Source organism: Taudactylus pleione, unplaced genomic scaffold (assembly GCF_031769625.1).
Source record: "Taudactylus pleione unplaced genomic scaffold, aTauple2 ptg000015l, whole genome shotgun sequence".
Taxonomy (NCBI): domain Eukaryota; kingdom Metazoa; phylum Chordata; class Amphibia; order Anura; family Myobatrachidae; genus Taudactylus; species Taudactylus pleione.
In genome coordinates, this window is record NW_028284417.1 from 8,837,823 (window position 1) to 8,853,330 (window position 15,508).

A 15,508-nucleotide genomic window follows, 5' to 3' on the forward strand; every position below is an offset into this window, starting at 1 on the left:
CACACCACCGCCTCACTGCCATACACATTCCTGACAGAAACATTTCAAGAAATGTCCAAATTACTTCATGACTCAATGGCCCTAACATTAGTAATCACCAAAGAGCTCGAACAAGATTTACCTGAGCAGCCACTTCAGCATCCAGCACAGTAAGCAGTGAGCAGACATGTCAGCCCTGACCCTGAAGTAGCACTAAGCACTTCCTGCCAGTACAATTCACTGTACAACACATTTTCTTTCCAAAATGAACCACTGTTACACACTGTTATCCAGGTAAATGTTTATTCATTAAACATAACTCAAATTAAAAAGCCTACGAAACTATTTTCTCCTCCTATTCTGTATCTCCTTCACCCTACATCATCTCCACGTAGAACTTTTTTGTCACAACAGGGGCCATTTTATAAGATCGATATACCACTCTTGGGTGTGTGGTCACGCTCTGATATACGCACGTCTTGGGTGGTTCAACACCAAGGTCTGCATATATCAGATTGAGTGGTATATCTATTACATATATACCAGCTTTACCTCAAATTGTTCATCCTGAGAGCCATTCAACACTTGCCCTGATTATTTGTTTGAGACAGAGGGATTGAGCACCTGCTGCCATCTGCCTCTGGTGTGCCACATTGCCCTTTTATAAACTCAAAGCATCAGGTGCAGTTAAGCAATGTACTTGGCATGTGGCACAACTGGACCATATTATGAAGGGTTCCTCCCCTAAAAACCACACGTTTCAAATAAATATGCTGGTCTCAAATGTGATTTGTATGTATACCCAATACCTATTTGTCTGTCACTCTGTCTCAATCAACAACTAAAATGTGTTTTGTTTTATGTAAAGCCAAACATTTTGCTTTATCCTTTAAATATATAAAGTCTAAAGCTACCAAACACTACATATATAAGTGTAATAACCTCCTGTATACACTACTACACGGTTTCTAGAAGTGTGAACACTAATTGTGGAATATGCAGTCAGTGTAACCAGTTTTCAGTCAATCTTGTCTAGAAGTGAAAGAGTTACAACAATGCAATTATTGAGTGTAGGAGACACACTGCTGGAACGCTGCTGTTTTGATTGAATAGTGTAGTCCATTTTTCCTACCAGCAGGGTCTTGGTCCACGTGTTGTTGACAGTTTCCAAGAGGCTTTTTGTGTTTTGCACTTGTGTTCTAAACATACTCCATGTATAATTATTGTTATGATTGTTTCTTACACCTGAGCCCTTGACATATAAACAACAGACATTTCAGTCCTACTTTTAAATAGCTGTTATACATTGCTCCACCTATTAGGTTATAAACTCACGTATGTCATTGACCTTTGTGGCTTTCTTTTGGTCCAAGAACATTGTCCATGCTTTACTATTGACGATAAATGCGCGCGCACACACACACACACATACACACACACACACACACACTCTCACTCTCTCTCTCTCTCTCTCTCTCTCTCTCTCTCTCTCTCTATCTCTCTCTCTCTCTCTATCTCTCTCTCTCTCTCTCTCTCTCTCATTGATTTTGCTGACATTGCTTGTAAATGAATGTGTATGCCTTTCTGTTGTTCTTTAATCACCTACTGCTCTTTTATTGCAAGCAGCCAATGAAGTGAATGTTTGTTTTTTATTGACTTGGCAGCAAAGGCGAGCTTGCTTGAACCCATTATATTTTAATTGATCAGTAAGGAATTTCATCTGAGTGACATGTTTTTGTAGTGCACTCCTTATATAATTATTTATGGATCAAAGAAGCAAGTGTGTACTGTCAGAAATAAAGGCAAAGTTTCTAATTGTATACACTACTGGTCAGGGCAGGGCTGACGCTACCATTCGGCAATCTAGATAGTTGAGGGATGCGTACCCAATCCGTAGTTGATTGGGACACCAAAAACAGTGAATGAGTGACATAATCCCGCTTATTTTGTGATACTAATGGCTCCCGCAACCAGGGGTGTATCTAGGGGTCCGAGTGCCCCTGGCGAAGTAATGGACTGGCGCCCCTCATAATTTCTGAATAATTACATTCTGTACTTATAACGTCTCCCCAGCCAGCCCCCCCTTCTGTCTCCCTAGCCATCCCCCATGTTTCATCAGCTAGCACCTGTTTCTGTTTCATCATACAGCACGCATTCTATCTCCCCATCCAACCCCCTTTTGTCTCCCCAGCCATCCCCTCTTCCCTCTCCCCAGCCATCCCCTCTTCCCTCTCCCCAGCCATCCCCTCTTCCCTCTCCCCAGCCATCCCCTCTTCAGTCTTTCCTGCCCCTGGCCACCCTTGTCCAGCCCCTGCAGCCCACACACATATTTACTAATTATTCTGGCTGTTGCTAACCATCAATGTTTTCGTTCCGATGGTAGTGTTTTCACTATTTGATAATGGCCTTCTGATGTTTGTCACCATCAAATGTTAATCATTTGGTGGTGTACCGATGGTGTCTTGTTTTCTAGCTATGCTACCACTGGCCCCTTCCTGGCTGTTGTGTGTAGTGTCAGCATCAACTATTCTTCATGCTGGGTCTGTCAGAGGCTGTCTCTCACTGCCTCAGAGACGTGACCCTCCGTCCCTCCCTTCTCTAGGCTGCTGCTAGGTAATTGGGAATGTAGCTAACTCTGCTTGGCTCTCACTGTCATAGACAGTCAGTCAGTGTGCAACACTCACCCTGCAATAGCAGCAGCAGAAGTCACTCACACAGCAGCACAGACACACACACACACACAAACTCACACAAGTCCTGGGTGCTGCACTGTCAGTGTCTCTGTCCTCTGAGTCTTTGTTGCCTAGCTCAGCTGGATGTAATGTAACACGCTGACCGGACTGACAAACTTCAGCAGCGAGCAGCCTCCCCCGTCACCTGTGCCTGGCATGCTGAACTGGACCCTGTCACTGTTACTATGTATATATGTATATGTATGTGTGTATATATATATAAATAGTAGTGTACTGTATACCCACCTTTCATTCCCCGCAGCGCTGCTACATTGAGAATTCAGGCACAGTGACAGTATGTATGTTATTGCTCCTGAGTGGGCCCTGATTCTGCCCCTAGCCACACCCCCAATCCTGCCCCTTTCCAACCACGCTGCCGGAGAATTTTGCACATGTGCACATCAAATAAATAGCTTTTGCAATCAAATTCTTTTGATTTGATGGTTAGTTACCAATGCATCGAAAGTTCCAATGGTGGAAGCCCAGCCATCATTTGATGGTGGGCTTCCGATGTCCATCAAGTAAATACGCCCCTGCCCGCAAACTACCCTCCACACTGAACGCTAGCCTCTAGCAGAAAGATGTGAATCTGTTGTCATCTGCTCCTCCTTATTGTTGTGCATGGAGTGTGGTTGTTGGAGGTGGTGGCACAGGGGCAGAGGTAAGTTCTTAGCCAGCAGTTTTGCTTTAAAAATGCTCTTTTTTTTTTCTCTTGTATTAAGGTAAATTGTTTAGTGTTGTGTGAAGGTGTCTGACACTGTTATTCAGCACTTAACGTACTATCAGCAAAGATAATCCTTTTCACAGTTACAGATAACGGATTAGTGAACTCAAGAATGTGTGCGGAAATGATCACATCCTTCTTTCACTGCTAAAAATGCCCAAATAATGTAACTGCTCACTGACCGAGAAGCAGAAATTCTAAGCCTGCTGCTGTTAGGTCATTAGCTGGTAATCTGATCATTCTGCCTTGTGTATAATCTGCTGCATACCAAAAAAATGTACAATTAACTCTCCAAATTGCTTTTTTTGCCTCCTTCGTAATCTATCAGGAAGATGAGGTATTTTTCATGTACCCTGCAATTATTTTTAGCTTAGTGTTTATGGTGTGTAGAGAAGCGTGGTGTGACTTTGCAGATGCATGACGTACAAGCGGAAGCAACTTTTGGCTTTGTAAAGTTCTCTGACTCTCTGTAAGCTTCTAATACTCTGTGGTGTTTCCATGAGCATTGCCTAATAAAGCATGCCTACATTATCTTCCAGGATAGAGAGAGGAACTGCTCTGCATGCATATTTGTTTTATGGGTGAATGAGTACTTAAATATACATGGAACACAAATTAAATTGTCATCAAATCCAAGAACATTCATATGCCCATAAAGCAAAGTGTTTTAGCTGATTTTATGCCTTCTTGCTGTTATTTGCATCTATTATAAATCTTGTATCACTTTAGTTACTATATACTTCCTTATTAAGTAGTTTTGTCTAATGGGAATTCATCACTTACACATAATGGAGACAGTAATTTTGTGGACTGAACCATTCATTGATCAATCCACAAGGATCTGTTGATATTTCAAAGACATAAGGAACAAAAGGGCCTCTTGTCTCAGAGGTTTAATAGACATAATTTTAATAAACATCGGTTTAGCCCATGAAATCTTTCTCCAAAATTAGGTGATGTGTCTACATTAATATTTTTACTTTTGCATGTGCACTCTGCATCTTAGGAAATCATGGGGCAATTTCAATTAGGAGCGAGTCCCGCCGGAATGGCTTCTGGCGGCTTCGCATGTTACCTCCCACTTTTTGCTTTTTACTTGCAGCCCATGAAAGTGCTAGTAGAATCAGATTACCATAACTGGCCAATATACGCGAAACAGGAGTTGCTGATGGCAGCTCGCGTTTAATTGAATATGCCCCTAAGTGTGTTTAGAATTCTAGTCTATCAATTCAGATATATTCATTTCTTTACTTTTGTTTCCCAATCTATATATTAACCTTAATATTTTTTTTGTAGTACCTCAAACATGGCTCCCTAAAGGATCCACTCTTAGATGACCATGGAGATTTCAATCGTATGTGCATCGCTATGAAGAAGATTGGCTTGGATGACACGGAGAAGCTTGATCTTTTCCGAGTGGTTGCTGGTGTCCTACACCTTGGAAATATTGATTTTGAAGAAGCTGGGAGCTCCTCTGGTTAGGAGACATTTTATTCTATTATTCTTTCAGTGTAAATGTCATCTGAAATGATAGGAGTTTGATTTGAGTCAGTAAGCACAGTGTTCTTTTAAAAGTAGGAATAAATTGTACTTTAAATTGTTTGTAGAAATTTTTTCTCATAGGAACACTAAAGGCAGGGACTTAAAGAGAAATGGATTCTGAGACCTGTTTCCTCTTTGAGTAAATGTGAGGTGTTATTTGATTACAGGTAAATGAGACAGTCATTTGTGCAGTTGATTTGTAGAGGTCTTTTAGAAACAATGAAAATGCACTGTTGTGTGACTGCTGCAATGCAGGTGTACTGCAGAACGTCCCCTTTGGCAATTCAGTGGTAGAGTTGACAGATTGGCTACATTCATACGGCCGTGTCACTGTACCTTGTATGACCACAGTTAGAGGATGATAACCCTTTCAGTGCAGAGGTTAGTTGAAGTGCTACTGTCCCGTCCAGACAGGAAAGGGTTACGTGCTCTTTAGTAAGGGGTAAAGATCTATTTATCATACAGTATATAACCAAAAGCACCAATAATAAGCCTTTCAGTTCAATGCCTTTTAAATATTTAAAAGTCCTATTTTTATTTTCCTGTATCATATATTTATATAGGTTTTAAGGGTTTGTTTTCATTTTGTGTTTTTTTAGATGAGGCATTTGTTGAGAAGAACCATGCTGTGATTGTACAGCTGTGAGTTTGTATCGCAGCTTTGCTTGCCCTTGACTTGCTATGTTATATTGTGTCTTTGGGTGGCAAAAGCAAGTTGCATTTGTACGATGTAATGAGAGCTAAGGGATTCATTTATCATTTTACTCACCAACGCAAAAAAGTTGTGTTTGATGTACTCAGGCAGTAATATGCATTCAAATGGAGTTTTTCCTGGAGTCGAATGTGTACCTTGGTGATCATCTGGTGAAAGTTTTAACACTTGCTCGCTGGGGGATTTAAATGGTTTTAAGCAGAGAAAGCGAGGGCAGTGTGAATCACTGCTAGAATGTCTAATAATATATAGCAGCTCTACATGGAGAGGAACATTTTCTGAGCTTCATTTGTCAAACATTCTAAAGAGTGATTGCATAGTTAAACACTTCATGCAAGTTATAGAGGGACAGTATTTAGTGTATATATTTTTTAGTATACATGCTGTTTAGTTACAGTAAAATGATGTCATAAGTGTATTTTCTACCTTATATTATTATAATTATTACAAGACTAATCTGAAGGTTCCGTAAGCTTGTTCTTTTCTGCATTGGGATTTGTAAGTGTTGTAATCTCTTCATACCTTTTTTAATATAGCATATTGCTCCACAAAAGCATCTAATGCCTATATATCCACAATCTTCATTAGTCATGGTTGGGAAAATTGATGTTGTTAATTATATGCAGTAGGTTAAAGATATGGAGCTGTTTTGTGAAGGGAAGTATCTAATATTGAATATAAATTTGTGACAAATTTTAGACAGCCAGTAAAACATTCTTTATCCGAATAGTTCACACAACAGTCAAGGATATCAAAGCCTCACCTGTTTAAATAAAGAAGACCTTTTCATTGTCTGAATGTATCACACATTGTCTAATATTGGAGACTTCTCTAAAATAATTTTTGTGAAATTAGCAAAATATGGGTACATGAGAAAGCAGCAAGTCTTTCACCTACTGTACTACATACATATGATTTTACTGCTGCTGTTTGAGGATCTTGGCCAGGTCTTTGTTCTTTGGGGGTTGATGTACTAAGGGAATCTGTATGAGATGCTGGCGGCTGCATTATGCCAGGCGGTGGGTATCAGGCATCGATATTTTGACTGCTGGCATCCCATCTGCCGGCATATCAACTGCATCCTGTACTAAGCCTTGAAAAGTGAGAGAGTGGGCAGACATAGTACCAACTAATCAGCTCCTAACTGCGCATACTGTAAAGTGACAGGAGCTTAGTACATCTACCCCATGTGTTAAGCGAACAGATAACAGTATTGATTTGTAATGCCGTATATGGACAGTCCAGGCACACTACTGGTGACACACCATGAACATATCATGCCTGTTCACCAATAGCGGTCACTCGTTATAGTAATTGTTGTGGGCTTTATGTTTTTGTGTAGGGTTTACTGATCATCTGTATATGCTTATCGACAAAGGCATTGCATTTGCTTTTTCAGTGTCCTGCAGTGTGAACTCAGGCATTATTGCTTCATGTACAGCTGAGCCAAGTATTAATATCCCCAGTAATACATTTGTGAGACTTTTTGTTTTATAGCATGACATAAATATTAGTAACGGACTACCTGGAAAGCAAGGAGCTGTGACGAGATTGGGTAGCTGTAACATTACAGTGTGTGGAACTAAAACCTTGAACTTCACTTTAACTGAGACTTTATAACGTTTACAATTTTGCATTTAGATTTATTAAGGTGTTAGGGATATCATTTTCTTTATTGCTAAAATAATGCAATAATTCTTGTATGTCTTGAGCAAAATTACACCAGTTTTCTTATTTTCAAAGTAAATACAGATCATAAAAATACATACGTTCATTCTTATTTATCAAGTATTAGATGTTGTGTTTAAACTACATACTACTTTAATGTTTGTGCATATTTATGCATATACTGTCAATAAAGGACCTGTTTCTCCTTGTTTCCCTTACTAGAGCAGTAAAACCATTTAGTGTTTTGTTTTCATGCTGCTTGCTGTGTTTTTGTCATATACAGACTTTTTATGTTTGCCAGTGAAAAGATTAAATGAACAGATTGTGTATGCACCTTTTGGACAAATGCCTATGTGCTAGGATAAATGCCAAACACTGTTAACCAATTTAGTACCTGTCTGCAGACCTCAGTTTTGTTGACATATATGTTGTATTGAACACCAGGTGGCTGCGCTCTAAAGAACAAATCTAGTAAGTCGTTACAATGCTGTTCTGTGCTTCTGGGTCTGGATGAAGATGATCTGCGTGTCAGCCTAACCACAAGGGTCATGCTTACAACAGCAGGGGGCACCAAAGGCACAGTTATCAAGTAAGATTGCTTTACTCTATTCTTTTGCAAATCTACCATGCAAACAATTAAGTGACTTGTGATTATTACTTGAAAAACGACATCTTCCTCATGAATCCCTGCTCATTGAAACTCTTTATTTTTTTTCTTTATCGCTTTGCTCCATAGCAGCTGTCCAAACATGAGACTTACATTATTAAATACAATATAAATAGTGGGTTTATCTTACCTGCCCCTAAATAAATAAATATATATATATATATACATATACATATACATATATATGTGTGTATGTATGTATATATATATATATATATATATATATATATATATACATACATTTATGTATGTCCGTACCAGTTAAGTTTTCTCTTGTTTTATATACAGTCTGATCTCCTCCTCTTGGTTTGGTATAAATGATAATGTCAGGCTTTGACAGCACAGCCACATTTCCATTTAAGAACATGGTTAAGCTAGATCTGGAGTTTTTATAGCATGGTCACAGTACATTGTTTATCTGTCTGTCTATCCTAAGGCAGGCTCTTATGTTTAATTGTCTGATAATTAGATATAAGGGGAAGAGGGCTTGGACTGCACACCCTAATTTTTAACATAAGAGATGCTACCATGCTGAGACTTGTAGATCAATACTGGAAAAAGAAAATGCAGGTGCACACTCTAAGCACAATGAGAGTCAAAATAATTTGATAAACTCTGCAATTAACATGGAGTATAAGTGAGGTTCTTAGTACATGTTTGGCCAAAAATGTTTGCCCATCCACCACATCAATGCGAACCCCATCAGATGGGTCCCTAACATCCCCAATACTAACACATGTCAGTTTATCTAGGACTTGCCTATAATAGTGCCAATTTGGATATGTAGACTGCAATGTAGGAACCTGTGCTGATTAAAAACACCTATGGGCAGATAGGAGGGGTGCTAATACACAGAAATAGGACTAACTAATGTAACACAGAATGTTCTATATACAGTCTGGTCTTCTCTTGGTTTGGGGTAAATGAGAATATCAGGCATTGACAGCACAGCCACATTTCCATTTAAGAACGTGGCTAAGCTAGATCTTGAGTTTTTATAACATGACCACAGTAAATTGCTTATATGTCTGTCTATCTATCTACCGTAAGGCAAGCTCATATATTTAGTTGTCTGATAATTAGATATAGTATAGTGTTTTTTTTTATTTTAAGTTATATTTACATATTTACATATTCATGTGTATTATTAATCATATGAAAAAAAATGTTTTCTCAAGAACATGATTTTTGTTGAATCTGTTTCTCTTCTAATGAAGTGCTTTAGTTGAAGTTCATGTGTCATATTTTAATCATGTTTGTATTGGGCAGCTAAACATATTTTAATTAGAGGATGTTCTTAAGAATGTGCTGAAATATGCAATATATATTGAAGTGTGTGATGTGAAATATAGATCTTGGCAGTTCTTAGCAATCCTTGATTTTAACTTACTTGAAGTCATCATTTACTTTTTCTTCTTTTGGAGGTGTCATTATTGTATAAGTATAATTGGACTAACTGTACTAAATCTTGTTTTTTATTTTATTTCATTTTTATAAGCCAGAAAAAAAATATTCCTGTTCTTCAGCAGTGATTTTTATATAAGGACACAAAGTAATATTGTTTGAACAAGTAGCATAGTATTGTAGAGGATTTCCAATGGAATGCCTATATTTGAAGAGCAATGTTGAAGCCTGTCCATTAACAAACTCCAAGTTCACATGTGGGGTCTCCCACTTTAACAGGTTACTCTTACTCAATCCTGGGTAGTGACTTCCCCCTTTAGCTGAACCACTCCAGACTTGTGCCCCTCTCCTACAACAGCTTCTCTTGCCCTGGTTGTTGGATGGGAATTGCGGCAGCTGCCACAAACCCACCCTTCTCCCTAGTCCGGGGAGCGCAGGAACCCCCTCATTGCTCCACAATTCTGTGATGACTTCTACTTCCTGTCACCTACTGGCCATAGGCTCTAACTACTACCAATTGCAACAGCTCAACTCCCTTCCTGCCTCTATGGTAGTTCTCATTCTCCTATGTCACCAGTATGCACAACCACACACCCACTTCAAAGGGTGTATTAGAAGGCAAACAAAATCAACTCTACATAATGGTAAACCATGCAAGTAGACTTGATATTACTCTTCCAGGAACTAGGTAAAGCGTTTCGTATTTTCACAACCTTAACAGTTACATTAGCCAGAGCTACATATTCCGTCCAGTCTATTTGGCAACTTATGCAGGGTACATACTTTGACGATGGTTCGGTCAGCTGACCAATCCGCCATCAGAGTGGCTAATTGGTAAGATATACACACCTACCAATTGCCCGCTTGATGTGTCTGGGCTGACATCGCAACTGGGCAGGCATTAAAATTTGTCTTTCCAGTTGAGATGTCCCTGTTTGGGCGGTCAGATATATCTGCATCTTCTGTGCTGCAGGGGCGACCTGATATGTCTGTGAAAAAAGTCCTTCACAGACATATTAGGTTTACACACCCGCTGATGCACTCGCAATACATTGCTCGTCGATAGAACGAGCAGTATATATATTGCCAAGTATGTACCCAGTGTAAACCATGCTCCCCTATTTGGCATCATTTAAAACCTTCCCTTGAAATACTTGTATTATTAATCGGAGGCACTGCTGTGTGATATAACTGAATTGGGGGACAATAATGTATGGCATACTATGAGCTGAGGGGCCAGGTAGGGGCATGTGGCAGCACTGATGGGCATTGTTGGAGCCTGTGTGGTACTATGATTATTAGCAGCGTATCATAGTGACAGCAGGTTGGGCAACACCTGATAGCAGAGTAGACTGCCACTATAACACACTAGTGGATCTTGCTGGGAGCAGTAGTCCATCATACAATAGTTAAATCAGGGTATAATGTTTTTGGCCTAGATGCATGTGGTGTTAAGTATGTAACAGTTGGTGCTGGTGGCGGTTAGTCCACAAGTATTTATAGCTTAACCAGTTCTTAGATATATTGGATCAGTTAGAACAAGAAGAGGCAAATGATACAGAGATATCACATATGTGTATATATGTATGTATCTATGTGTATATACTGTATGTGCAGATGCGCACGCAACGCGCTATGTACCATGGTACGCTATGGCGCGTCCCCAATTGCGGGAGTGCGTCTCCATTCAGTCTTGTGGAGACACAAATGCGCCTCTCTGATCATGGGAGTGCGTTTCACATTCATTCCTATGGAGACGCACATGCGTGTCTCTGATCGCGGGAGTCCGTCTCGCCCCACGCATGGTGCGAGATGCTGCGCTACGGACGAGGATGCAGCTAGGCATACCTGTTTATAGTGCTTATTATCCTGGCACATGGTAGGTGATACCCTGTACTATAATGGTGATGATGTAGTATACTTGTGGTCCAGCTATGTGGCTCTATACTGTGAAAGTCTTCTGGGTCATTCCGTTCTCATGGAACACCAGGGAGTAAAGACTAGTGTAGATGCCGTGCATGTGCAGTAGCGCATGTCAGAGGTGAGCCTGTCTTACTTAGCTCTGACAGGTCCTAGTGACTGCCGTCTCAGGCCTACATGTCAGATATTGGGGGGAGGTAGTGCAGAAGCTCACTCCTTCCGACAATGATTGCATGTATGGGGGTTCTGATGGGTATTGTGTCGCGATCGATACAAGTTTACATATATTTTGGTTAGGGACGATGGTCTGGGTCCCTACATTTTTAAACTGCTTCCTAGATGTTACAAAAATTTGTTGACCTCTATTTTAAAAAAAGGATGGGTACTTGCCAGTACAAAGAAAGTGTTTTGAATAAGGGATCATGGCATGTATGAATACAAAAAATACCACTTAACGGCGCTGCACCTCACAGCTGCAAAAGGTATGTAATAGGTCACCAACTCCTAACAATCATGAAACATAAAAATACCAGAAATACAAAGAAAGTCCCATGATCTGGCACGCGGGATTACATAGCGATAAGACACATATCTTGAAAAAGGCGCCGCAGTGCACCGAAACGCGTTGAACAGTGTCTTCTTATTGATGTGAAGTTTCCCTGCCATCGTTTTATGCTACTTCTGTATTCTTATAAGGCCCGGGACTTTCTTGTTAAACATACGGAAATAAGCATTAGACCATCATCGATGGTAGGGTTCCTTTTTTTTTTATTAATAAACATATCCTAATTTGGATTTTAGTACCAATTGGGTGATTGCATTGTTTTTTTGGTTTCTTCACCGCTCATTGATGGACGTGATGCAATCTGGTGTGAAGATATTGTGTTGGTGATCAACCTAAAGATACCTTTATATGCCAGTACCACGTCATTGAACGTAAGCATACATGTGAAAACTTCACTATATGCCTTCTCTTTCACGTATTGGGTGACATCTCTTCAAAGGGAGAAGGAATCTAAGCTTGGAGAGGATCTCTATACCCACTTTATTGATACTACCAACACATCTATGCAGTGGTGTGTATTTAAGAAATGACTTTGACACATTTGTGTCTTCTTTTATCTTTTATTTTTCCATGTACCGTGGATTTTCGTATTGAAATATATGAAAAATATATGAATATTTGGAACATATTTCACAAGCGCAAGTGAGGTTGTATTTTTATGTTTCACGATCATGGCATGTAGTTAGAGGGAGTGGAAAGTTGAGAGTGAATAATCACATCGGGGAAAAGGTTGTAGGATAAGATGAGTGCAAATACTTGTCCACAGTTCTGGGAGTACAGGATATGATACACGGGGCAGGAGGGGACTGGCATGAGTGAATGCCTTGTTGAATGTTGTAGATTTTGTCTTTGAAATATGTGGCAAAGTCATGGGGTTATATGTAATAGGCTGCGGACTTCTAGCATCGGTGAGTACCGTGCGAGACTGCCCGATGTTTTAAAGTAGCAGTCATTTAAAAGGCAAAATCAACCTGGTTTTACCATTTAAATGGCTGGTATTTTAAAACATTGTGCAGTCTTGCACGGAACTCACCGATGCTTGAAGTCCACAGCCTATTGCATTTACCCCCTGGACTCTGAGGGAGGAAGAGGGAGTTGTTGTAGACCTCAAAGAAGGAAGAAGACCTCATAGTGGCAAATAATCTTACATTACAGGTCAAATATGTGATCAGCTATAACAAAACCTAAACTGAATATACAGTAGCTCAAAGTAGGGCTTACGTAGAGTTGAAATCGATTATGTAATTGTTTCTGCATTGTGTGCATGGAATTAAATGTGCATATTTACCAGTTTGCAAGGTTGTCACATCTCTGCGGCCACACCACCCCTTTCTGTACACTTGGTTTAATAGCCATCACTATATTCATTGCGCACTTCACCTGCCCTATACTTTGTGCAAAAGATCCTTCTGAAAAAAGCAGTATTTACTGATATGCACAACTCTGTATTTCCCACATTGTCATTGACACTCCCTTAATGAACTTTCCCTATGTGAGAGCCCCATCCCCATTACAGCACAGTTACGCCCCTTCAGTCCGTAATGGAGATTTTAGGATTGTATGGGCATTGCCCATACTTGCACACACCTGGTCCTGGAGCGTGCTCAAAGTGAAAGCACACAATATTGTTTCAGAAATGGGTTTGTGTTCAACTCTGCATTAGTCCCAGTGTGTATTTTTGTGCATATTTTATTTGCCGACTGATGTTTTGGAGCTTTGAACAATTGGACAAATAATTATCTTGCTTTGGAAAACATGGATACATACAATTTTCAGATTTAAACTACTGTGTAACTAATTAACTTGCTTTTCAGTGGGTTTCCCTTTTGTGTCTGTGGGAACAAATAGTTGTTCAAGTTGAAAGTTAATTAGTAGTTGTGCTCTTCCCTTCCCTCATCTTTGCTACCCAGAGAATATTGATAATATGAATTGCAAATGTAAGTAATTTCTTAGGATTTCAAAGCTTCAATGACTTTCATCAGCATTTTCGTGCAGTGTCACAGATTTTAATGTGGACAGTTTGAAGTGTAGCAATGAGACAGTAGTATTCCAAGATTGTGTTCTTCACTACTCTTCTAAAATATTAGATTATAGCATACAAAATATCAAAGTACAGATAGTAACTGCATTTAACTATTCTCATTAATCACTGTGTTTTATGTCAAAGAAAGTTGGAGATCACAAAATATTTCATTTTGGACAGTACTAATTTATCTGTAAATGTCTGTATTTACAATGTCACTGGAAGCAAAAGAAACTTCAGTGATTGAGTTTCACTTTTGTTTTGGCTTATCTATAATGTGCAAGCCGGGACTCTTGAATTAATTAATGAAAATATGTTAAAATACAAGTGCTTTTTTGGTCTAGTGAAGGACAAACATTTTTAATCTTCTAAGTGCCTGTGTCCTTCAATCAATGCAAAATAAAATGCACCGTTAAGAAAACATTTAAACATAATTATAAATCAAAGAGAATACACAACTGCATAGTTTATTGATAACAAATATCAGGAGGACAAATGTTGAAAATAATATACAATATTAAGAGGGGAGGTATCAGATTGATTTTTTTCAGTTAAAACTCTGAAATTACAATTTTTAGGTCCACAATAAGGGATGGCTCAAGGGGCGGGCTGACAGGGCACTCTCCCATGGTGCTGGGACCTGGGGGCGCAGCAGCATTCACTTTGCCAGCGTTCTACTAGCCTGGGGCGCAGACCCACTTTCCCAGTCACCACCCGCATATAAAGGTATATACCTTATTTAATTTATTATTTAATATTTTTCATTGAATATTTTCTTATTTATGTGCCAATGTTGTATTCAGACAGTATTTAAAAAATATATATATTTTTGAAAACAACATTTTATTCAGTGAATGAGAGCCAATGCAGAACAGATTTACATAGAGGTCTGCGAGTACAGCAATACATAGACCAGTGGTTCGCAAAATGGGTGCTGTGTCACCCAGGGGTTCCTCAGGGCGCTTCGGGTTGGTGTTCCAGTACCAAATAAAATGATTTTTAATCAATGTGATAGAGAAAACCAGTGCTAATGACTACCAATTAAAAGATATGTGGACAAAAAGAAGCACAGCCCTATCAGCCACCACATAACTGTACTTAAGGGTGACATATAAGCACAATCATTTAATTGTCACTCAAATTCTTAAGAAAAAACTTTAGGCTCAGGGGTGCCCTGGATAAAATGCTGATACTCCAGGACGCAGTAATTCGAACAAGTTTGAGTAAAGTATAACTAATCATATATTATGTATGGCGAAGTGAGCTAGATCAGGTCAAGACATACGTAAAAGTAGAAATATTTAGTTTTTTTCTAAACATTATCAAAATCACAATAGCATTGCAGGAAAAAATGGTAAATTCATCAACTTATCCAGTTTTTGTTTTTAGAAGATGTAATAAAAAAAGAATGAAACAATGAAGCAAAGAAAAAGTGTGGTGGAGAAGAAAAGAGGGGAGAGGGGAGGAGGGCAGGTTCGGCTCAACTTGACCTATTCGTAAATTTTATCAGGCAACCAATACAAATGGAGCCCGAAAGTGCGAAAACCAACATGTAGGGAGATTGGTGAGCTA

At 39.3% G+C, this 15,508-nt stretch overlaps 1 protein-coding gene across 4 annotated transcripts in view; it reads left to right on the forward strand.

The window, feature by feature from the left end:
* MYO6 (myosin VI) overlaps positions 1-15,508 on the forward strand; it is a 305,891-nt gene that overhangs the window by 161,937 nt on the left and 128,446 nt on the right. For all 4 annotated transcript variants that reach the window (XM_088471590.1, XM_088471596.1, XM_088471603.1 and 1 more), the window contains exons 11-12: positions 4,732-4,912; positions 7,802-7,946. In XM_088471590.1, the coding sequence (XP_088327716.1) occupies positions 4,732-4,912; positions 7,802-7,946 (326 nt within the window). The remainder of the gene's footprint in view (positions 1-4,731; positions 4,913-7,801; positions 7,947-15,508) is intronic.